This window comes from Toxotes jaculatrix, chromosome 16 (genome assembly GCF_017976425.1).
Source record: "Toxotes jaculatrix isolate fToxJac2 chromosome 16, fToxJac2.pri, whole genome shotgun sequence".
Classification (NCBI taxonomy): Eukaryota; Metazoa; Chordata; class Actinopteri; family Toxotidae; genus Toxotes; species Toxotes jaculatrix.
Genome location: NC_054409.1, coordinates 13,538,995 through 13,561,179, shown reverse-complemented (window position 1 = coordinate 13,561,179; position 22,185 = coordinate 13,538,995). Strand labels below are relative to the sequence as shown.

The following is a 22,185-nucleotide window of genomic DNA, read 5'->3' as shown; positions in this document are numbered from 1 at the left end:
GGCTCCCAGAAGAAGAATGTGTGGAATAAATTACAACTATCCAGTTGTGTTATTCTGATGTACAATAATACTATAAACACAGTGAATAGTATCAGAAGTTTATTGTGATTCATAATAAATACACGACATAGTTGTAAGCTGTCTATGAAGAGGAGATGAGCTTTTAAACCTTGTATTCAAGTGTTCTGAAATACACACATTATAGCCTTTCTGTGGCTTACAACATGGTGAAACATTGTCAAGACCAAAGTGCAAAAACACAGAACTGCAGATCAACCTTGAAAGCTATGATACCTTCTGACAAGATGATAGCCCTGTGTATATTGTGCTTAAAATGTTTTAAGTTATATTTTTAAATCAAGTTTTCACTTGTTAAGTCACATTGTTTGTAGACTTGGTCAGAAGGCCTGGTACAAATGGAAACTGTGGCATATTTAAGAGGCAATACTATTAAGACTTGAGGTGGTTGAAAGAAAATGTTACACAATGATGGTTTAATTGAAAATTAAATTACATTCACTGAGCTACCTGGTACATTTCCAAAAGCAGCAAAAGGCACTTGGGTGTAAAAGTGAATTTACAGCAGAACACGGCACATTTCCCTTTACAGCACTTTCCAAAGCATAAGAAACAGTCCCAGTAAGATAGCTATTAAAAAAACCTTTGTTATGCCCGCAATATTGTCAATTGCCATCATCTAAGAAAAGAACTAGTGATTGCAATTGGAAAACCTAAAAGTTAAAAATATCTACATAACTCCACTCCTTAAGGGTGGTTGCATTCACCAGAGAGGACATGCTTTAACAACTGTTGCTATCATTGTATTGCAACATCTCTGGTGAACGCAACCTTGACATTCTTCAGTGAAGGATCCTGATATTTGATTCGGTGATTGAGCGGTGTCTCCTGGTTTTACAAAGGCACGTTATAGAAAAGATACAATCTGTGTGAATTCTAGCGACTAATGTTTGAAGGATTTTAAACACACGTCCTGAGACTTTTGCTCTAACTATTTTCACCAACATTGTGGAAACAGTGCAACAGCAGTGCAAGATGCACCTCAATAGTGGCATTTTCCCAACATCATCTGTAGTCTTACTATTGCTACCTGCATGATTGCTGCTCATTTTTGGAACATCTGAATATGTTATCGCACAGATGGCTCTCCTCTTGTTTCACAGAAAGTGGCACCCTGATTGGACGATGCGTACAGAGTGGTTACTGCTGGTAAACTTTTAGACTTCTTCTGCCTTTCTTTTCAGGTTTTCTATGCAACGTCCTGATTGACGGAGGACAATTTTTGGCGGAGGAAAGCCTCGACGTGTGGCCAGATCTTGTTGGTTTCTGTCCCAGAGAAGGTCTCTAGCACACCTTTACTCCTGGAGAGGAAAATAAACAGAAATAGTTTTTTACAGTCATTATTTGAATTATGATTCCAGTATTACAATTACAAAAAATGTGCATGATCCTTTAATCAGCTGTTAATGCACATAGATCTATGACTATTACCTTAAAATATACTGTACAGTAAATAAAACATGCTGAACAGCAATCACAGTAAAATAATTTTTCATCCTTTAAAGCGAACCTTATATCGCTTTTATCTAGTCTGTACTTTTCTGTGCTTTCTTCAAATGATGAAAAGCCTCTCAGACGTTGTGGTAAAATTAAAAAAAAGTAAGTGGGGCACTATCTAAGTACATCCCTGTGGTTTGAGGGAGCACAGAGTAATATGTTTTCCTGCCTAATTAGTCCAGAAATAGAAATCACGATGCATGTACAAGCATATACAGCCTCGCAAGTCTAGTATTTGTGGTTTGTTTTTTTTTTTAGCTTTTTGCCTGGTTTTGTTGTTTCTGGTAAACCTTAAAGATTAAAACTACATTTTTGAAGTATTTGAGTTCATTTAAGTTTTGTAATAAGGACAAAAGAGCTGTTTACGCTTATAAACACTCAGCTTGTCCTCTTGGAATGTGATTCTTAAGCAGTGCTTCAGTCGTGCAATCAACTGTGAGGAATGTGCAGGGAGGACAGGGCCGGAGGTCAAGGTTCAGTAGCATTTGGTTGTATTAACGCACTTATGTGGACTACGCTTCAGTGAGAAAATATGCTGCAATGCAGTCAAACATCTGCCCATCTTGTCTCTTTCTCTGTGCAGGGATGCAAAATGAATTACTGTAACGTCCTAGTGATGCAACAGACAAACAGATATGTAAGTAGGTGAAGGTATATTTTAATTTATCTGTAATTTCCTACCTGTAGAACTCTAATACAGGCTCTGTCTGAGTTTCATAGGCCTTCAGTCTCCGCGTAACTGTCCCTGGAGTGTCATCATCCCTCTGGACCAGAGGCTCTCCTGTCACATCATCAAAACCCTGGAGAAAACGCAGGAACAAATGTAATGTAAACACTGCTCAAGAAACACAAAGTAGTGCCAGATGACTAAGAGGAAAGACAAGGCTGACAATAGTAAAGCTAAATAGTGTTGAAAGCTGCCGGAAATGGAAACAGATGCAGCATCCACAAAAAAGGATACTGATAAAAAAAAAAATAACACTTGTCGCTTGAAATACATCTTCACAAAACTGAAATAGTCAGAAATCTGAGTTACAATTTCATGCATTATTTAATAATGCATACAACTGAGTAATGTAAACATGACAATGATTCTGAGATCATTTTTGTCTCTTATGCATCTTTAAAGCACAAGTCAAACTTCCAGTCTTTAAAAAAAAACTTTACCATCTACCAGCAGCTCTTGTTTACTGGTGTGTGATTCCACTGGATGAAAGCAAAGGTCCCCACTTGGATTTTCACAACAAACAAGTGGCCTGTTGTTTTAGTTTTTCTCAGCCTGTCACATCTCATTTTCATTCACTCCCTCGTCCATTTTCTCTGTTTACTCTGCATGCTAATGTTTTTCTCATTAGCATTGTGTTTCTCTGCATTGCTTGTTGTCTCTGTTCCTCAGTTTTATGTCTTTCTGTCTTCCAGTAATCTCACACCATTTTGTTTGGGTTCAATTTCAGCTTAGATCCAAAACACTTTATATTATAATTATGTATATGTATATGTATAATTCTGTTATAAACATTGATTACTGATCATTTGATTGATCATTAAAGACCCCTCACATGCCCGCTACTCAGCATTTGAATAGCTCCCCTCCAGACGGCGGCTCCGCTGCCCTGCCTGCAAAACCCAGAGGAGGAGGGCCACCTTTGTCCCCAAAGTTATCCTGCTCCTCAACTCCTAGCACATCCCCCCACTCTCTCTCTCTGTATCTTCACCTTTGAAATGTCTTGTTTTCCACCTCATGCTGCCTTAAATTGCCCCCGGGACAAAAAAAGTTCTCTGAATCTGAATTCTCTTCCTATTTTATCTTCTGCCTTTACCCTTCTCTTTGCCTTTACTGACAGTATGTGAAGCAGAGAGGCAGTAATAAGTAACAGAGGGTGTATTTACAGGGACTTTAGGTGGATTGAAATCTGTGTTGTAGACTCTGCCACTGGGAAGGTGAGTCCAGCGAGAAGTTAGCCTCTGCTTGATGGTCTGGAAAGGTACATTGAGGTTAATGACTGTGTCCAAACTGTAGGCGTCATCCAGAGCCTCCGCCTGGTTTACTGTACGAGGGAAACCTAGTGTTAGGACAGAGAGGGGGGACAGTAAGGCGAAAGGAAGAAAGAGGAATGTGATAAATAACTGCGAATTAAAAAGCGTAAGAACAAATTGGGTCTCAGAAAACTTTCCCCTGAGAGCAGAAAACTAAAAACATCCCTATACAGCAGATCTCTGCTGAAATCAAAATTTAAAGGAGTTCTTTAAGTATATTTAGGGATTACAGTGTAAGAGCGCAGTCCAAACCCATTAATCATGAGTAACAGAAGGGATGTTCCAAACTATAGTGCAATGGGCTCGTGATACAATCTTACCATCAAGCAGCCAGCTGCTCTGGCCTATTGCTCTCAGGTCACTCAGGATGAGACGAGACATGACGTCATCAGGTACCAGCTGACCCTGATCAATACAGGACTTCATCAACAGGCCGAGCTCTGATACAGACACACAAAAAACAGGGACACAAAGAGCAGATGCTGATTATACTAATGAATGTTCCTGACAACATATTTGACTTTAGAAAGGCTGCTTTGATCACAATATGAAAGACTGGCTGTACCTCTTTGCCAAAAGTATCAAATGGCATTCATTTTTTTCCCAGAAAAAAAAAACACCTTTGGCACTAGTTTGCTGCTTGTAATGTGTCCATCCTTTTAAACACATTCTGTGTAGCCAAGTATTGTTCAGCAGGTTAGAACTGTATGTAAGATGTGAAAAAAGGGAAATGTGTATAAAATGATGTGTGGAACATCTGGAATGTTTTCATTTCATGTCTTAGTGCAGTTTTGTGGGTCTGAATAAGTAACTCAGTATAATTATATTGCTATACTAAAGCTGCACAAGCAAATAGAGAAATGTGTGTGAACTGTGGAACAGCATGGGACACTTTTCCACTGCAAACTGCCTAATGGAAAATTTAAAGGGATAATCTCGGTTTAGGAGGTTAAGGCATGAGATTTTTTTTCTCCCCTATCACTTCCACTTTAATTGGTCAGAGTCCAGCTGAAGAAAGGAATTTCCTGACAAGCTTTGCAGAAATGACCTGACTGTGCTACTATACTACTCTGATGACACTAAGAAACAGAGCAAAGGGTATAACTGACTACAAAACTTGATTGGGAAACCATAGGCTACAAACAGGAAATAACAAGACTGTTACACAGAAAGGAACTCTTGGTGTTAATCTGTGTTGCTCTTTACGTTTACAGACAAATATGATTGGGTTTCTTTTGTGTTTAGTGCATGATAAGCATAAAGACTGCACGCTGAACCTTGAACAAGGTTTTTTGGGAAGCAAAGACACTGCTGTGTGGTTGCTAATTTAGCAAAGAAAGAATAGGCAAATAAACATAATAAGATTTGTCTACTGGTAAACAGTAACAGTCAATTTAATACATTGTTATAGAGTTTATCTAAAATGCTTACATCCAAAAAAGGTTTTTGTAATGTTCAGTATGACTAATGAGAATTTTAGTGACGCAGTCTCAGGAAGCAGTTCAGATTCAAAGACTGGGCAGGACAAGTCAATAAGAAGAACTGCTTTGAATGCCAAGTGCTCCAGTGGAGCCGCTCAGCCGGCGACAGTTTAAGGATTTCGTTAAACTGAGCACCTTGAAAATGTGTGCTCATGCACAATGTGAAAGTACAACAGGAAAAAGAAAACTGCTGTACAGCAGCAGTCTTTTCAGGAGCTTCACTTCAGGCCTACTTTACTGCTGTCCAGTCTTGCAGTTTACTCATACAACGTCATACAACTTTTCATCTACAGCCCCTCCTCTTGAGGAACAAAGGTTCACAGCCTTCCTTATCTTTACACCTCTCCTTATCCTCACCCAAGGTGATCTTGAGAAGCAGTGGACACACTCTATAACCATTTTGACCTTGACTAAAAAGAAGCAGTACTCTACTCTGTCCTATTCCCCTGGGAGAAAGATAAGAAATTAAACTGTGGGAGTGGTGCTCTTATCATAGCAGTCCAGAAAACAAACTTAGCATTATTTTTCACACTATAACTTGTAGTTTTGTATAATAATTTCCTTGTGTTTTTAGCATAATAAAAAGTTTTGTAGTTATTTCTAACAGTGTATATGTTTCATAAAGGAAAGGATGTAGAATAACATTTCTCAAGGGCCTGTCTTCTTGTGAAATAGGTAACAGACCTGCAGCCTCCTGACTTATAGACTGTAACACGTTAACCTGCCCAGATTTTATTCAAGATCATAAATGCACTGCCTTAGTGTTCGTTTGTGTTAGGACACCTCTGTCTTACCGGTTTTCGCGTTGATGTTGGCTCTCAAAATGTCCCCACTAGAAAGATGTTTTAGTCCAAAACTTTTGGTTATGCGCGCAGACACTGTTCCTTTCCCCGATCCCGGAGGTCCCATTATGACAGCCCGAAAAATCTTCAGAAGAACCATAATTAGACGATTATTCACCAAAACAGACTTTCTAGGGCGAGAATGGTCGTTTCCTGCCCATGAACCCCCCACTTCTGGATGCTCAGCCAACACTGGATCGGAGCAGGTTTACTTTATTTCTCCAGAAATGCGCAACGTAACCAAGAGTGGGCGCGTCTTCTCCAGCCAGCCTAGACTCTCACTGGAGCTTGACGTTTATTTCCCTCAGCTCTGCAGAAAGCAGAAGGAAGAGGAGGAGTATTAGGAGGAGAAGGGGGATGAGAACTGCGACCAGGGGCAGCGGATGAGGATGCAGTCCCCTGACCACGCACACCGTGCGAAATGAGCCCCCCTCTGCAGCGCGCCGCCAAATATCCTCGTCTATTCACTGTTAACGGTTTAGTGGATATGTTTTTATTGTATAACACGGTTATGCAATTGGTCTACAGGCGGGAAAAGCTTGTTGACAAGATTGCGGTGATTAATCCCTTCCGAGCCTCGATCCCTTCAGCATTGGCAGACGTACAGAATTGCAGACAGTCTGAAATGAACAACCAATCTGCTTTCTTTAAAGCATTTTTAGAGGAGTTCAGGCGTTTTTAGGGAATTAGATAATGTTTGCAGACATTGCTGATCTAAGTAAAACTGTAACAGTTCTGAGAAAATCAAAAACCATTGGATTAGATCTAATTATTATGTTAGTGTTTGAATTACTATTTACTATTTCACACCTACAAACAATATTAAAGACAACTTAAACTCATAGTCCGTATAAATACTGGCAGTTTCCCTTTTGTTTACATTTTGATCTCATTCTGTTCCTTTAAGACGCAACCTCGTTATTCAACCATGCCTACTCTGTTAGTGAATGGTAATCTGCCATCCAGTGGCCAACTGCGGTAATGCACCCTTTTAAAAGCACATTTGTGACCCTCCTGCTCTGCCGTACCCTCCCCTCCTACCAACGTCTTCCTGGACAAACACACGTGGATTTCCACTGACGCCAGACAGAAACAACAATAATATGGCAAGTCAGGGACTCGTTTACGACGGCTGCAATTTCTTCAGACAGCGGCTAGTTTTATCCACACTCAGCGGGAAGCGTGTTAAAATCAAGAACATAAGGTCTAAAGATGACGACCCGGGGCTCCGCGGTGAGTTGCTGCTTCACTCTGCATGTGGCGTCGCAGTTAGCTCGGCAGCTAACCAGCTAGCTGTTACGCAGTTGGGAGTGTGGTTAAGCACTGGGCGTCGGACGTGGGGAATCGATGGGATAGTAGAGTAAATGTGAGATAAATGCAGTATCATCTCACTGTACTAAGTTGTGTGGTTCTTTTGCATGTCAAGAGAACTGAACCAGAGCTTGTAGAGCTCTGGTTTTACATTATTTGGGTGACTTATCTTGGCATGTGTGAGTGGGCACTGTCTGAAGTTACCATTGTAAATAACAGAATTCATTCTTCAACTTGCTTGACTCCATATGTTTTGGCCTAGTATCAAAAATAGAAAAGGAATGCATTCATTTTCTTTCCTGACGTATAAAAATTCATGGTGGATTTTGCTTCAATTTAAGAAAATATTCAGTCTATTTCTGTTTTTTTCTGTTTCTTTTTTGTCTTGTCTAGATTTTGAGGCCAGCTTCATCAGACTGTTAGACAAAGTGACCAATGGCACCAGAATAGAGATTAACCAAACAGGTGAGTGTTTATGCAGTTTATGACTGCAGTGTTAGCTTTGTCACGGATTGTGATTGATCTAACAGCTGTGTACTGTCAGAGGGTAATGGTTGAGATTTCAGCATTGTGCAACACCAACAGACAGACGCCTTGTTTTTCACATTTGACTCCCTTTATAAACATATTTCATATTTCATTCGGCTTCTTTATGCATGTAGCTTGTAGGCAATAACTGTAACCTCCTGATTTTTATGTAGAGAAGTCTCAGCTACCTCTGTAAACTAATAGGACATTTTAAAAAGGTCCTTTATTTCCTGTCAGCTATTTTGGTAACATGAGGGCTGTCTTCCAGTTTGGCACAGTTATTCTGTTGTATCAATACTTTAAACCTCAGCATTGTTTCTGTCCTTTCAAGGTACTGTTTTATTCTACCAGCCTGGCTTGTTGTATGGAGGTTCTGTGGAACATGACTGTAACCCACAGCGTTCGATTGGGTACTATCTGGAAGCCCTGCTCATGCTGGCTCCATTTATGAAGACCTCTCTGAAGGCCACTCTGAGGGGAGTCACCAACAATGCAGTTGACCCGACGGTGAGGACATGCACTCATCGATCTGATCTCCTTATAACTAATAGTTTTTGTTTCTTAATATAGTCCTTCTGATTTAATTTTGACTCTACTAGCTCATGATCAAACTGGGTGGAGCTGAAGTTTGCGTCTGCTAAGAAAATGTAAGCTATGTTGTGGTTAAGTGTACACCTCCCAAATCTAAATGGACACTGCCCTCTAGTGCACACGTCATTATGTGCAAATAAATGCCAGTTTAGGTCAACAGTGTGGCAGAGAAAAGCTTGTGTCTGTACAGTTTGTACCTTTGCAGTGGACTTGGGTTTTTTGTGTGTGTGTGTGTGTGTGGTGTTTTTTTTTTTTTACATGTTTAACGTCTTTTCAAAGCAAGTCAGTATCATCATCCTTGTTTTTTGGCCCTTTCCTTTGAGCTGCATTGTTTTCAAGGTGGATAATGTCAACAAACCAGACACAAGGAAGCAATAAGAAGTATGAACTGGAGACACTGGAGAGAGGTGTTGTCATGGAAACACTGAACAGCGTCTTTGCTTGTTGCTGTGATGAGACATGGTCCATTGTTAGACTTTGCTATGGCTTTTTTTTTTCTTTTTTTGCATGGGTGTAGCTATTTTTCAAACCTTTGCAGACACATTAGCATATTTTAAGGTTTTAAACACTGTCTGTCTGGTGCAGGTCGACCTGCTGAAGTCCACAGCCCTTCCTCTGATGAAGAAGTTTGGCATTGATGGAGAGGGTTTTGATCTCAAGGTGAGAGCATCATGGTGACCTTTGAAAAGCATGATATGATGTTTGTTCTTGAGGAGCAGTGAACAAATTCAAATATATTGTTTTGCTGCTATTTGAAATCAAGTTAGTCAGCCTTTCTCAGTCTCATTCTCTCTCTCTCTGCTGCTGCTGCTTCCTCAGGTGGTGAAGAGGGGGATGGCACCAGGTGGGGGAGGAGAGGTAGTTTTCACATGTCCTGTCCGCAGGACCATCAGGCCAGTCCAGCTGACTGACCCGGGAAAGATCAAGAGGATCAGAGGAGTGGCGTATCCTTCACAGGCTCCCAATCATGGCTATGTTTTTATTTGTTCACATTATTGAAGTAATATAGATGGTTATTAAAAACCCTTTTCACAGCTTAGTCCTATTGTGTTCAGTGTTATCCGTTAGGACTGCAACTACAACAATCTGTTTATTATTTGCTTAATCATTTTGTTTATAAAATGTCAGAAAATAGTGAATAATAACAAATTTTCATACTCATTTTTTATATTTTAAAGCCTAATTTGACAGTTTCAAATACCCTGTTTTCCCCAACCATCAGTCCAAAAGCCAAATATATTCCGTTTTCAATTATAAAATTGTTGGGTGTTCGCTGGAATTTGGTAGCACATAGTATTATGAGTGAGTTGAGATGGTTACAGTTTACAGGATGAATGTAAAACACGGGAGACTTTCTTGGTTTTAAAAGTATTTGGATTAAATGCCAGCGAGTTGTTTCCTTTACAGAAGAGCAACTTGTTTTTGCATCAATTAAAATTGGTGAATGTGATGAGTATCTGTTTGCTTGTACTACAGAGCAAGACCACAATTTAACGCCCACAAATTCACACTGTTATAAGCCATCAAAGGGCCTTGACCGCCTCAATCCAGATATTCAGTGCGAGTTTCTCCTCAGATGGCCAACAGGATAGTGGAGTCTGCCAGGGCCGTCCTCAACCAGTTCCTTCCAGACATCTACATCTACACCGACCACATGAAAGGAGCCAACTCGGGCAAGTGAGTATCTCAGTGCACATTTATTAGTTAGTAAGTTTCAGTTCTGCATGTTTCTGTGTATCACTCAACATATCTTCATAAAAAGATAATGAATAATTCGTGTGGATTATTCAGGTCTCCCGGTTTTGGCCTGACGCTGGTGGCTGAGACGCTGAATGGCTCCTTCCTTAGTGCTGAGATGTCGTCCACACCGCAGGGGCAGGGGGACCCTGTACTACCAGAGGATCTTGGTAGGAACTGTGCCAAGCTACTTTTGGAGGAGATATATCGGGTAGGCACAGCAAAGACCCACATCTACAATACATACACATTTTTTGAACACACACACACACTTTTGTCAGTGTTGTGGTTTTTGAGGTTGATCATAAAGGAAAAAGATTAAATCAGATTTCTTTTGTTCTTTTACATTACTTTGCAGTTGTATTTAGTCTGTTATTTGACATATGGTATAATCCCTCTTTGATTCTACAGGGTTAGTTTGGCTGCTGTGAAAAGAGTATACAAGATGTGTTCACTGAACAGATGTAGACAGTCCTAATCATCATGAATCTGGTCAAAATTTTCAGCATTTGCACAAATGGGGTCTTGTGTCCGTGAACATCCCAGCAGTACTTTTAATCGAGCGAGGAAAGGCTTGCTTTTGATTTGCAACGCAAGAGATTTCTTTTTTTTTGCATTTAAAAGAAGTCTATTGTGGAAATGTGCTTTGTGTTGTAGAGAGGCCGTAGACAAAATTAAACCAGTGTGGCTTTGCAAACAAAAGGCTTTGCTACATCATTGTCCCAATGTTTTTTTTGTGTTTCAGTTGCTCTGATACTGCAGGCAACTGAAGGCTCTTTCATCAGCTAACTGATCTACAGAGTAATTGCCATTCATACTCTTATCCAACAAGTCTGATATTGGTTTGCAGAATAGGTTCCCATGCTAGTTTATTATTGCATATTTTCTTCATCTGTACCCCATTGGATTGTCCACAGTGAAGAATGCAGTGTTAAAATAGGATGTTAAATTTTAACCTACTCAAAAATCAGTTTCGTTTATTTGTTTAATCACGGTGCTTGAAAATCTCCATTATCACTGGAAGCTGATATCAGGACTGAGTTACCCTGCAGCAGCTGGAGAATCAGTTTGCGACACGTTGCTGCACAATTGAAAATTCTTGGGGAATACCTGACATACACAAACAAGACATAGTATAAACCCAGCGTTCAACAATGGCTGTCCACTGCCCTTGTTTACCAGCGTTCTCGGGTAATGACCATCAACTCCAATCTGGAATTCAAGTGAGTGTTTGTGGGCAGATCCAAAATTACTAAAGAGTATTTCCTTTTTTTTTTTTTTTTGGTTATTTTTACCAAAAAATTAAGCCATTAAGATGGATGCCGTAGGCTGTTTGATGAAGCTGTCATGTCAGTGTGTCTGTGTGCTGGAAAAGTGCTCATAGATATTTTCTGACATATTAAGTCTGAAAGGGCAGAGTTTAAATGTTATTGTTTTGTGTGGAGACAGTGAAGATAAGATGAAATGCACAAAGTAGCACAGATAGTCTTCTACTCTTTGATGACTGACTGCTCACAGCAAATGGCCCCAAGCTGTCCAATTTCTAATCCCTGTTTAATATGATTTAAGGTTTACACATGTCAAATTACATTTAATCAGTTCCTATTTCCCTTCCTCTGAATGACCATGTTTTTAATCTGCTATGTTTTCCCTCTTTTAACTTTCTTGAAATATCCAAGTCGAGAAAACTAAGAAAGAATGGCCACATACTTGTTTATTGTATGAATTGTGGTGGTATTTTTATGCCATTGCATTGTTTGTCATAAATATGCTTTTTCTAGGAGTCTGCTTTGAAGTTTCACAGGTCTTGCAGAGGTCAGATGTCAGTGACCGCACTGGTTTAATTTCTGGATTACACAAGTCTTTCATTTGATTGGATGATTTATCATCTGAATAGTCTTTGTTCAAACAGGCTTGATAAAAGAGGAATTTGTAAATTGAGATTTAAAATTATGGTTTGAGGCTACATTTGATCTCAGTGTTTTTCTGCTGATGTAGTGTGTCTCCAAATGTGGCTTACAGTAGTAACTATAAGACACAAGTAACTTAGTTGTTACTAGAAATGTATAGAGACACAAGTAATCTCACATAGTCACACAGGAAAAAGAGCCCACTTCATCAGAATATGTACAATTAGATCCAGTGAGTCTGTGACTTCAGTTTGCCTCCACATGGCTCTGCCTCTCAGCCCTTTCTCATAGGAGCCATGTGAGTCCAGTTAGCTGGTCAGGGTAGTGCTGATTAACTCTGAAAGAGGAATATTGTTGAACACATCTTCTTAACTCCACGCAACAGAGTGGGGAGCTAACGTTTCTGTTTAGCAGACTTCGAGGATGGTGGATTACTAATCCGTCAATTTTAAACATTTTGTTCCTTTTTTTTTGGTAAAGCCACAGCTGCTTGTAGAGCAAGTAGATTCACCATGTCGAGAAGTGTAACAGCATTTGAATTACAGCTGATTTTAATGCCTAACTGTAGCAGGAGGACGGTGTGGTTGCTACAGCTGAGGAGAGGAAGGATAACACCAAAATGGATGTGTGACCCTCCTGCTAGGATTGTTAATTTTAAAAAAAAACTGAGACAGGAAAAGAAATTTGCTGGATTCGCATTAAAGGGCATGGGCGCTCTGTGTGTGAGTGTGTTTGTGTGTGTGTGCGTCTGTTTGTTTTATGGTTAATCAGTACAGTCTTCTTGTAGTAAACCATAGCTACACGATGGACATTTTGTTTTTGGAAGCAACATCAACAGTGGGCAGAAGCTAATGTAAGTGCTACTTTCTTCAAATTTAGTTTATTACTAAATTATCCTTAATTTTTATGAAATTTACGGGTATGTCAGGTTTGTCATTTGTGTGATTACATGTCAGGCTCTGCTATTTTGGAGGTCAAATTCAGTCTAGTAGCTACAGGAAAAAAAAAAAAAGGTAGACCAAAGTGGTGGTTACACAATGAGTCTGAAGACTTTTAATATTCAGTGGAAAAGTTCAGTAAAAGTCATTGTTTACCCAGGTATGGATTATAGCTTGACTATTATTTTTTATTTTTTTTATCTAAGAATTACCATTTGGTGTTCTCACTGAATTCAGAACATCTCAAGTTGTTGTTTTTCTCCATAGTAAGAATGACAGTGGTGTTGGAGTAAAATTCGTCGCCAGGAAAGAAGCCGCCTTCCTTGAACTACTGCGTTGTTCACTGTTAAGCTAACAAATGCAAAACCTGTATTTCTCCTTTTTTTTTTTTTTAAGTTCACCCAGTTATTACCCATTCAGATTTGGTATTAAAGGTCTAAGTCAAATTAGTCTGTTAGTTTTACATTTTATTGCATCATAGAACTCACTTAACTGTGTCTGCACCCACGCTTTCTCTATGTGACTGTTGGGAAAGGGGGTTGCCATTCCCTCAAAAAATTCAAGGGACTTTTCCATGAGGCCATATAGCCGATTGGTGTCTGCTGGCCTCTTGGGTTACATTAATTGAGTGATGTTTCCTTTGGAAGGCAGGGCCTGGTGTCAATGTATTATTTTGTCTTAGTTTTAAATGCAGTTCATGTTCTGGAAAAGTTGTCGTAGTTTCAACTTGTGTAGCCCCGATCAGCAACACAACAAGGTAAGATGCTCGGTTACACGCTCAATAGCCAACCTTATGTGCTCTTCAAGTTGTGGAAGATGTTAAAAAGAATTCGCTGAAGTTGGATAAAACCTCATTTTAAAATTTAATTGACGTTTCTTGCTGTTAATGAGCATTGTTGAGTTTTTACTGGAGGCAAACGGCATGTTTTGGTAAAATTTGGATTTGGTAAAGCCTATGTCTTGGAAAATCTATTAGTCAATCATATTTCTATTCATAAGACATTTTAATGAAGAAAAATGGTGGAAATAAGTCGTAGTTCTCCATAGGGGTGCAGAGTTGAAGCCGCAAAGTTGTTGTTTGAATTCATTTTTACAGCTTTTCCAAGTCTGACAAAACTCATCCAGTTGTTGGAGGAATTTAGTTAACAAAATCTGTGCCTTATCAATAATATAAACAAGGTCACCATAGTTTTGCCAAGGTCCCAGTGATATGATTATGTAATTGAATCATATTCCTGCTGACAAGCTGTCACGATGCCATGATACTGAATGAGTGGGCCACATGCTTACTTAGAATGGATGCACAGTAGGATACAAGAAAGTGATCCTGTGTAGCTGCAGTTAGGCTGATACACATTTGGTCCTCAGCTTAGTAAAGGACATTAAATGGAGAATGTCTCACTAAAACTGTCAGTGGACAGCCATGTTCAATTTCCTTCAGTTTATAAAATGCTCTTGGGTGTGTCCAATTTTTTACAAGGCCCCTTCATACAGGCTGGGAAATAGCACATAACTGTTGCCGAGTAATCGCGATGGCATGTGATGACTTGGACACAGAGAGTGGATCCTCTGTCCTCTAAATATCTCATATGTCTAAGGATAAGGGGCGAATTAGGCAAAAGGGCTAGGATCAGAGGAAGAAGAGGAAGAAACAGGTTACTGCTGCTAGGATATATGAAGAAGGAACTGCGACTGTGGAAAGTGTCATGTGAGCACAAGAGACGCCACAGACACAAACTACAGCCAGACCGTCTGCTGTGTCCACTGAGATTGAGAAAAGCTTGTGAAATAAAAATGGGGCACTTCAGATTTAAGAGCACACATGATTTTGAAAAATAAGATCCATGTACAATCTTGTAGCCTGACTAAAAACCATGATTAAAAAAAATTTCTGGCCTGTAGAAAAATTAGCTGAAAGCTGTAGCTTTCAACAAATTTTTGACTTTTAATTTCAACCAGGATCTTTTCTTTTTCAATTGGTCCATATTTGAGTTGGAGACATTAACGCCCTAAATTTGTGTCCAGAGCTGAAAAGCATCTGACCCACAATCACCTCTCATGGATTCCCACAATGTTTTGCAAATGTGGATAGCTATCAGTGTTGGACCTAAGATAATCAATCCCCTTGTCAAAGGGTTGCTGAGTTCTTTCTAAACATCTCCGCCTCCATGACGTATTTCTCTGTTGTTTTTGTTGCTGAAGCACGTCGCCCCTTCTCTTCTCCTGTTTTAGGGTGGCTGTGTGGATTCATCCAATCAGAGCCTGGCACTGCTTTTGATGACCCTTGGACAACAGGACGTGTCGAAGGTTCTGCTTGGACCCCTCTCCCCATACACGTAAGCTGTTGTCCCAGTGAACTTTACAAACGACCTGTGGCTTATTTATAAGTTAATGTATAGATGCACTGTCTCCAAATATAGAACGCACTGGACCTTACATTTAGTTATTCTTCTACTAGTCCTCTCTTGGCAAGTGACAAAAATCCAAAGTTCTTGTCCCAGTGCAGGGCACAAAATACTGGACAAATAAACAACAGAGGCAATAAATACGCACCGGTTTGTTATACATAAGCCTTGTTTAATGTTTTTTCTTTTTACACTAAAAAATACAAGTTTTTTTTTTTAAGAGGAGAACAGTTTTAACTAATTTTTGATCTCTTGTTTTATTTATTTATTGGCAATTTTTTCATATGATTTTCATGGTACTTGGCCAGCTATTCATTCACATGGTCATTTATATGCTCAGTGTCTGTTCATACAAAGGTGCTCGATGAATGTGTGATGAAGGGAGGTGTTTACAGTTGAGTTACACTTCTACAAAACATTCTTGTAAATAAATAGTTTCAAATGTTTAAGGTTTAAGGAGACAAAAATAAAAGCAGCTGAACACAGGGCTAATTACAGAGGTTGTTGTCACCACGAATGAGGAGCGAACTATGAACTGTCCATTTTCAGTTATCATGGTACCGGTGCTGTGTCCCTCTCAAGTACAGTACTATGATAACTGAAGATTGGCAGTGCCATCACAATACACTTGTCTCCTTATTCAGGTAAGGCAAATGGAAGACAACACACCCAGTTACCTCACTGATGTGTGAAATATATTTTATCCAACACAGGGTGAATGCCAGTCCTTTGGGATCTTTTTTTTTTTTTACTAACTTTCCTCCCTCTGTCTCCCTCCCCCAACCATCTCTCTTGCCGTCTCTGCAGGATCGAGTTCCTCAGACACATTAGAGACTTCTTCCAGATCATGTTCAAGATCGAGGTCCAGAAGCCTTTAGAAGACGAAAGGAAAGGGGGAGACAAGGTCTTGATGACCTGTGTTGGAGTTGGTTACAGCAACATAAACAAATCTCTTAAATAAAATAAGTATTTTTATATAAATGGCATAGTGTCATATAATTTTGCTCACTCACATCAAATAGTAGAACATAGTATCTTTATTTTGTTAAATATGAAAGTTATGACACTGGCTATTTGCATTTTTCCAACTTTTAGGCTGTTTGTGTTACAATATACCAGAAGATAAAATACTTATTAAGAAATCTGCAGTTGTAGTAGTCACATGGAATACAAACCTTAAGTATTCAAAAACACATTCAACAGCATCTTCATATCTATGAACATCAGCTCCTTCTTAACACTTGGTGTTTTAATTATCCAGTCTGCATGGCACTTTAGTTAGAACATCAATGTCTGGTTGCGCATTGCTGGAATTCCACATTAAAATAGCATTCCTAGATGGTTCGTTCCAGTCATCATCAGGTCTAGGTTCAGGCAAATATATCTGTGTGAATCTAATGAAAAGGTCAGTGACTGGTCACCATCATTAGATGCAGCTCTTCTCTTCCACTAGGTAAAGCTGGACGTCCCACCATATGTTTTTCATCTCGGGAGTTAGGAGGAATTACTCGTCTTGGCCACAGAGACGTTTGAGGGCGTTACCGTAACTGCCTGAAACTTCAGACTGCAGAAACATGATGAGAGAAAAGAAGTAAGACAAAAAAAACACAGGCAAGCATATTTGTGGTTCAAGAACACGTAAACAAAATTCTTGTCCAATGTCTAAAACAAGACACCATGAAATTTAAACTTAGCTGGGTATTTTATTGATAAGTTGAGTTTTTTTGTTTTGTTTTTTTAATCTTTCTGGGTCCATGTACTGACCTCTAACTGGGAGTAAAGGGAACATCCAAACAGCTTCTTGTACTCGGCTCTAATGTCCAACAAATCGATCTCTGAGCGACTGACGAGTATCCTGGTCAGAATGGACTCTGTTGTCCCCGCACCCTAGACAAAGCAACAGAGTGAATTTTGGGATAAAACAAAATAGGTTCTCAGTAGATCAAATGAAGATGCCCTAGCTATTTTCTCAGCTGTGACTCCTATTATTTGCTCACTTCAAAGATAGAATACTGTAGTGTGGAATAATGGCTGTTTCTGTGTCTTTACATCTTTTTTTATCTGCTGCTTTACAGCCTGTTGACACATTTCAACCAGTGTTGCACATTTAGTCAAAGCGGCAGCAATAAAACAGTGGCTTAACATTCCTTTCCGCACCAGTAGTGACCAATACAACTGTCTACTGTTGATAAAAATGGCTCACAGTGCAACTAAACAATACATGGATTTCGCTGGACATTTTGCACAGCTTACCTTCATGCTCTTGAAAAGCCTCTCAGCAAGGTATGCAGGAACGCTCTTCACACATTTAACTAGACAGAAAAATCAAGTTAATAAATGAACAATATTTTGTGATAAATGTTACATTAAATGTGTCTCACATGTGTAAAAAAGTGATTTCATTATCCCAGATGAAAATAAAGGTGCAGCACAATAAAAATGGACCACTGTTTCAGAGTTAGGGTGAGAAACAGACATATAAAGTGACACATTTTTCTCACCAACGGCGACTAGTAGCTTCTCCAGGTTTCCAGACATCTCACTCTCAATGCTCTCCTGCAGAGTCTTCTTGCTAATATTCTTATACTCGACCAGAGCTGCCAAAACATAACAGATTAATGTTCTGGAGATTTGAATTTAACTGTTTACTTTTCCCTGATGAATGTGGACAATGTTAGTCTTTTGGTCAATCCACCATTTTGTACAGACATTCATAGATCCCAGAGGATGAATGGTGCTGGTGACTGTAGCAATCCCATGACTTTACCTCTATGATATTTTTTGCTTTTAGTGAAATGTGTTGAAAATTTCTTGTCACTACGTGCATGTTAGCATACTGACACTAGCATTTAGCTCAATGCACCACTGTACCAAAGTACGGCCTAAGAGAGTACACTAGCGTGGTTGTGGACTCTTAGAGTTTTGTCTAGTTTTTTTATTTTTCAATTAAATTAGCATCTACATAGAAAATATGTAAGGGGTGTACCCACTCTGTCGAAGCTGGGGAATACTCCTGTGGCACAGGATGTCAATAAACTTGTCCTCATCAGTACCCCACTTCTTCTCCCCTGCTTCATAGAGCACCTGAGCAGAATGAAAACAAGTGTGAGCAAACATACAGCTTTAGACTAAAAATCAAATTGTTCTATCAATGAAAAGTTCAGAGAAGGTGTATGATGTCATTTAAAGGATACTTTTCTACAGGATTTTCATGGTCAAATCCGGTAATTGCAATACCGGATTTGGATACCTGTTGAACATGGGAATCGTGAGCAGGTTCAGACTTGCATCAGCAAGTAAGGTGTGTTAACTGAGATGAATGCCGCCTTCAACCGGCATGAATATGTGAGGTCAAGCAAAAAATGTCAAACTAACAACTGAAGAAGTGTCTGACACAGTAACTAAACTGCTCTACAGTGTATTTGAATGCCACTGCTCTAATTTCTTTACATTAATGTCTTTACATTTATAAAGCATCATTCAAACTACCAAATGCTTGCTGCATTACCCACATGGGCTTCGTGGCTGTACTGTGAAACATTGAAAAACAAAGAAGTATTCTAAATTTGTTTGAGAAAGAGGCAGAAAAACAAGGGTTGATTACACAATGAATGATTTAAATGTAGTGAAAGTACCTTAGCATCTGCTTTAGCTTTGGCAGCATCCACATTGGTGCTCTCGTCTCTCTTCCCCTGTGAGGGTCAACGTAGAAAACAGAATAAATTTAATATATTTGGCATTTGTTCAGAAATCAGTGTGAGCCTTTTTGAATTGAATTTTTAGAATGTAGGCTGTACACTAATTGTAGAATTGGGTTGATATTGTCTCACACAAGAAAATATGAGTTTTAGCTGCAGCTCTGGATCAAAAATATGGAACATTTTTTTGTGTGTTTTTTCATCATCTTTGAATACGAAGAAAATTAAAGTGCAATAAATGTATTGCTTTGGGTCTGATTCTGATTTGCTGAAAATGTCTTCTGACAGCACATCACTGTTTTAAGTTTAACGTACGGTACCTCAGCCAAGATGAGCAGTGCTTTGCCATAATCTCCGGATACCTCTGACTTCAGATCATGAATCATCAATCTTCCCGTTTCTTGAATGAAACAGCACAATACAAAGAATTTCAAAATAATTAATCAGATAGCCTCATGAACATCTGCCATCTGTTTCACAATAATCTGACTTACTATCTAGTCTGCGATATTACAAATACATTGCGTTGATGACACAAACCTGCCAGGTATGCTTCAGATATGGCGCTGATCTGTCTGTTGGATCTTGAGGCAAAGATTTCTGTCAGTGTACTCTCTGTGGTCCCTGCGCCCTATATGTGATAAACACAAAATGTGATAGACACAAAATGTGATAGACACAAGTGAATAATTATAACAGAGTTCTTAGAGCACAATGCAGCTATAGTAAAATATAATGAATCCAAGCAAATCTGGAGCAAAATAAGTCTGTTTAAACAAATGACTTTGTGCAAGTTGTACAACTGGTGTCTTTATGTTTTTTTTTAGCACTGACCCAGACACTTTTTAGGATACACAACCTCACCTTGATTGCCTTGATGACTTCATGACAGTCATATGCAGCAGGAGGTGTTACCAAAGCTACTAACAAGTCCTCAAAGTCTCCGTGGGTGTCGCCTTCCAGGTCAGCTACTAATTTCTGAAGGGGGGAATTTTGATAAGACGCAAATCATACTCCACCTCTCATTTTCTCTTTGACCAACAAAGAATCTTTGACCAAAAAAATGCAGTGACGCACCCTCCCTGTGGCCTTCTCATAGGCATTAGAGATAAGCTGACGCTGAGCATTACTTCTCTGGGTCAACACCTCGATCAGTGTTTTTTCTGTTGTACCTACAAAAAAGAAGACAACCCAAAGCAGGCTCACCACATACACTGCACATTAAAGGTTCATGGGTTTATAACCTTATATAAAATATAAAATTTGTTACAGAAACTAACATATACACACACTTAGTAAAATATGATTGAAGTGCTTTACATGTTTCTCTGATACCACAATTTATCCTGATAATGGTAACTCATTAGCTTACCAAGGCCCTCTATGGCCTTTCTCAGTGCAGCCACATCTTCTTCCACTTTAAAGTTTGGCTTGTCCTTAATAGTTCCTCTTGCACTGGACTGATAAACACAGACACATGCTCACAGACTCATGCATAACAATGAAAAATTATCACCAAATAACCACGCTGTGAGCACAGAACGCTAACACTAACACTCAATGTGCTGGTGGATATATGATTTCCTGTTGATAACACCTTATATTCTAAGCGTTCCAATTTGTCAATTTCCATTCAAGCATTAGCAAACTGTATGATAATAATCAGAAACATCATAATCTGCATGAACAGGCCTTGCACACTAAAAGGTCAGGGTTTGTCCAACTTACTGTCACAGTCAGTGAAGAGGGGGAGTCTAAGAGAAGGTCCAGGTCATCCTACAAGAGAAGTCAAAAATATGCTTAAATACTGATTATATGTTCTAATATATATATATGTTCTTTTTAAAGCTAAAATCTCATTTAAATCATGTCATCACTCATAAATTATCCATAACTACTCACCCAAACAGACATTGTTGTGTTTGTAGAGAAGTCTTAAACTAGGGAGAAGAAAACATATATATATATATATTATTAATCTTCATATCACTGTATAGATATGTAATTACTTTCTTTCTTTCTTTCTTTCTTTCTTATAGACTCCTGTCTCTGAATGTCTTTGCTCTGCACATTTCTCTTCCACTTTCCCCACTGCTCCCACTTCGGGTAACATAAATAATCGACTAGTTTATTCTCCTAAATGTTTTAGTGGAGCTCCACAGTAACTACCTTTATATGATAGTCAAAGGCTGAGTGAGCCAACATAGTCTATTGGACACGCGTCCGTGAACAGAACCGAAGAATGTCAAATCCAGAACATCTGAATGTGGTTGACCGCAGTCTAAACTACAGCTTTTCCGGTCAGAACAAACTGTGTAATACAAACAGAGAACAAACTCGTATATACATAAAGACTGTGATCCGAAATCAGAAAATTTTAGTTTTTCCGTCTTACCTAACTGAGAATATAGGATTGATGTCAAAGGAGGAATTTCGCAGTATGGCAGAATCGCCACACCTTTCAGAGAAGTTCACAAGGCAACGCCCATTATTAGCTGGGGGAAGCTGAATCATGGAAACGTTGTTCATAAACTCCTCCTCATCTGTACACAGTAACAGTAACTGCCATGTTATAAGTCCACATTCCTCGAAGTAACTGGGATTTATTCTGCGTCCTTTTTGTAACTCCGTTGAGCAGCAGTCTATCCACCTCACTACAACGATTATCTGCTGTACAGTATTTCTCAAACTAGCCTTTTAGTTTAAAACACAACACTGTAGTGTCCGTAGAAGTCATTAGATTTCAGTAATAACCCAACAAGCTCTGTTATAATCTACAAGTCCAAAGTCGTGTTTGCTCTTAGGGCAGGGGCATAAAGGTCTGAGTCACACACACTCAGAGGATGGAAATTAATAAACAGGAAAACAAATGTTTGTTTTCAGTCGGACTACTTCCTTTAGCTGAGATAAACCATGCATTAGTTAACCCTTAAATGTATTTTAGAAAAATTCAAAGATATCTCTACTTTTCATCCTGGGCCAGGGCTAGATGTGCATAACACCCCAGAAGCAATGTCAGCTCAGCACCACATCCTACTGTGTTATCAATGGGAACCAAGGCAACCAGGGTCCGGACTGTCCCCAAGGAGACACCGACGGTAGCATGAAGGTTCATCCTCTGTGTTGTGTCAC

The 22,185-nt window shown here is 39.2% G+C and overlaps 3 protein-coding genes across 4 annotated transcripts; 1 reads left to right on the top strand and 2 right to left on the bottom strand.

The window, feature by feature from the left end:
- Nucleotides 1-86: 86 nt before the first annotated feature.
- ak3 (adenylate kinase 3) lies at nucleotides 87-6,234 on the bottom strand. The gene is made up of 5 exons (XM_041058533.1): nucleotides 5,888-6,234; nucleotides 3,933-4,052; nucleotides 3,466-3,638; nucleotides 2,257-2,375; nucleotides 87-1,379 (listed from the first exon to the last, which is right to left on the bottom strand). The coding sequence occupies exons 1-5, from the start codon at nucleotides 6,033-6,035 to the stop codon at nucleotides 1,268-1,270; spliced, it is 672 nt and encodes a 223-aa protein (XP_040914467.1). The 5' UTR covers nucleotides 6,036-6,234; the 3' UTR covers nucleotides 87-1,267.
- Nucleotides 6,235-6,967: 733 nt separating this feature from the next.
- Nucleotides 6,968-16,336, top strand: rcl1 (RNA terminal phosphate cyclase-like 1). Its single transcript, XM_041058437.1, has 9 exons — nucleotides 6,968-7,168; nucleotides 7,640-7,711; nucleotides 8,106-8,281; nucleotides 8,951-9,025; nucleotides 9,185-9,309; nucleotides 9,917-10,042; nucleotides 10,157-10,313; nucleotides 15,183-15,286; nucleotides 16,163-16,336. The coding sequence occupies exons 1-9, from the start codon at nucleotides 7,039-7,041 to the stop codon at nucleotides 16,314-16,316; spliced, it is 1,119 nt and encodes a 372-aa protein (XP_040914371.1). The 5' UTR covers nucleotides 6,968-7,038; the 3' UTR covers nucleotides 16,317-16,336.
- A 38-nt stretch (nucleotides 16,337-16,374) lies between these two features.
- anxa3b (annexin A3b) lies at nucleotides 16,375-21,535 on the bottom strand. Of its 2 annotated transcripts, none has more exons than XM_041058438.1 (14): nucleotides 21,449-21,535; nucleotides 20,956-20,993; nucleotides 20,782-20,829; nucleotides 20,426-20,513; nucleotides 20,131-20,225; nucleotides 19,918-20,031; nucleotides 19,594-19,684; nucleotides 19,374-19,453; nucleotides 18,991-19,047; nucleotides 18,346-18,439; nucleotides 17,857-17,952; nucleotides 17,609-17,667; nucleotides 17,120-17,242; nucleotides 16,375-16,919 (listed from the first exon to the last, which is right to left on the bottom strand). In XM_041058438.1, exons 2-14 carry the CDS (start codon nucleotides 20,965-20,967, stop codon nucleotides 16,860-16,862), a joined length of 1,017 nt encoding a protein of 338 aa, XP_040914372.1. In that variant the 5' UTR covers nucleotides 20,968-20,993; nucleotides 21,449-21,535; the 3' UTR covers nucleotides 16,375-16,859. The 2 variants fall into 2 exon arrangements, with proteins under 2 accessions (XP_040914372.1, XP_040914373.1); XM_041058439.1 differs by lacking the exon at nucleotides 21,449-21,535 and adding an exon at nucleotides 21,223-21,299.
- Nucleotides 21,536-22,185: the final 650 nt, after the last annotated feature.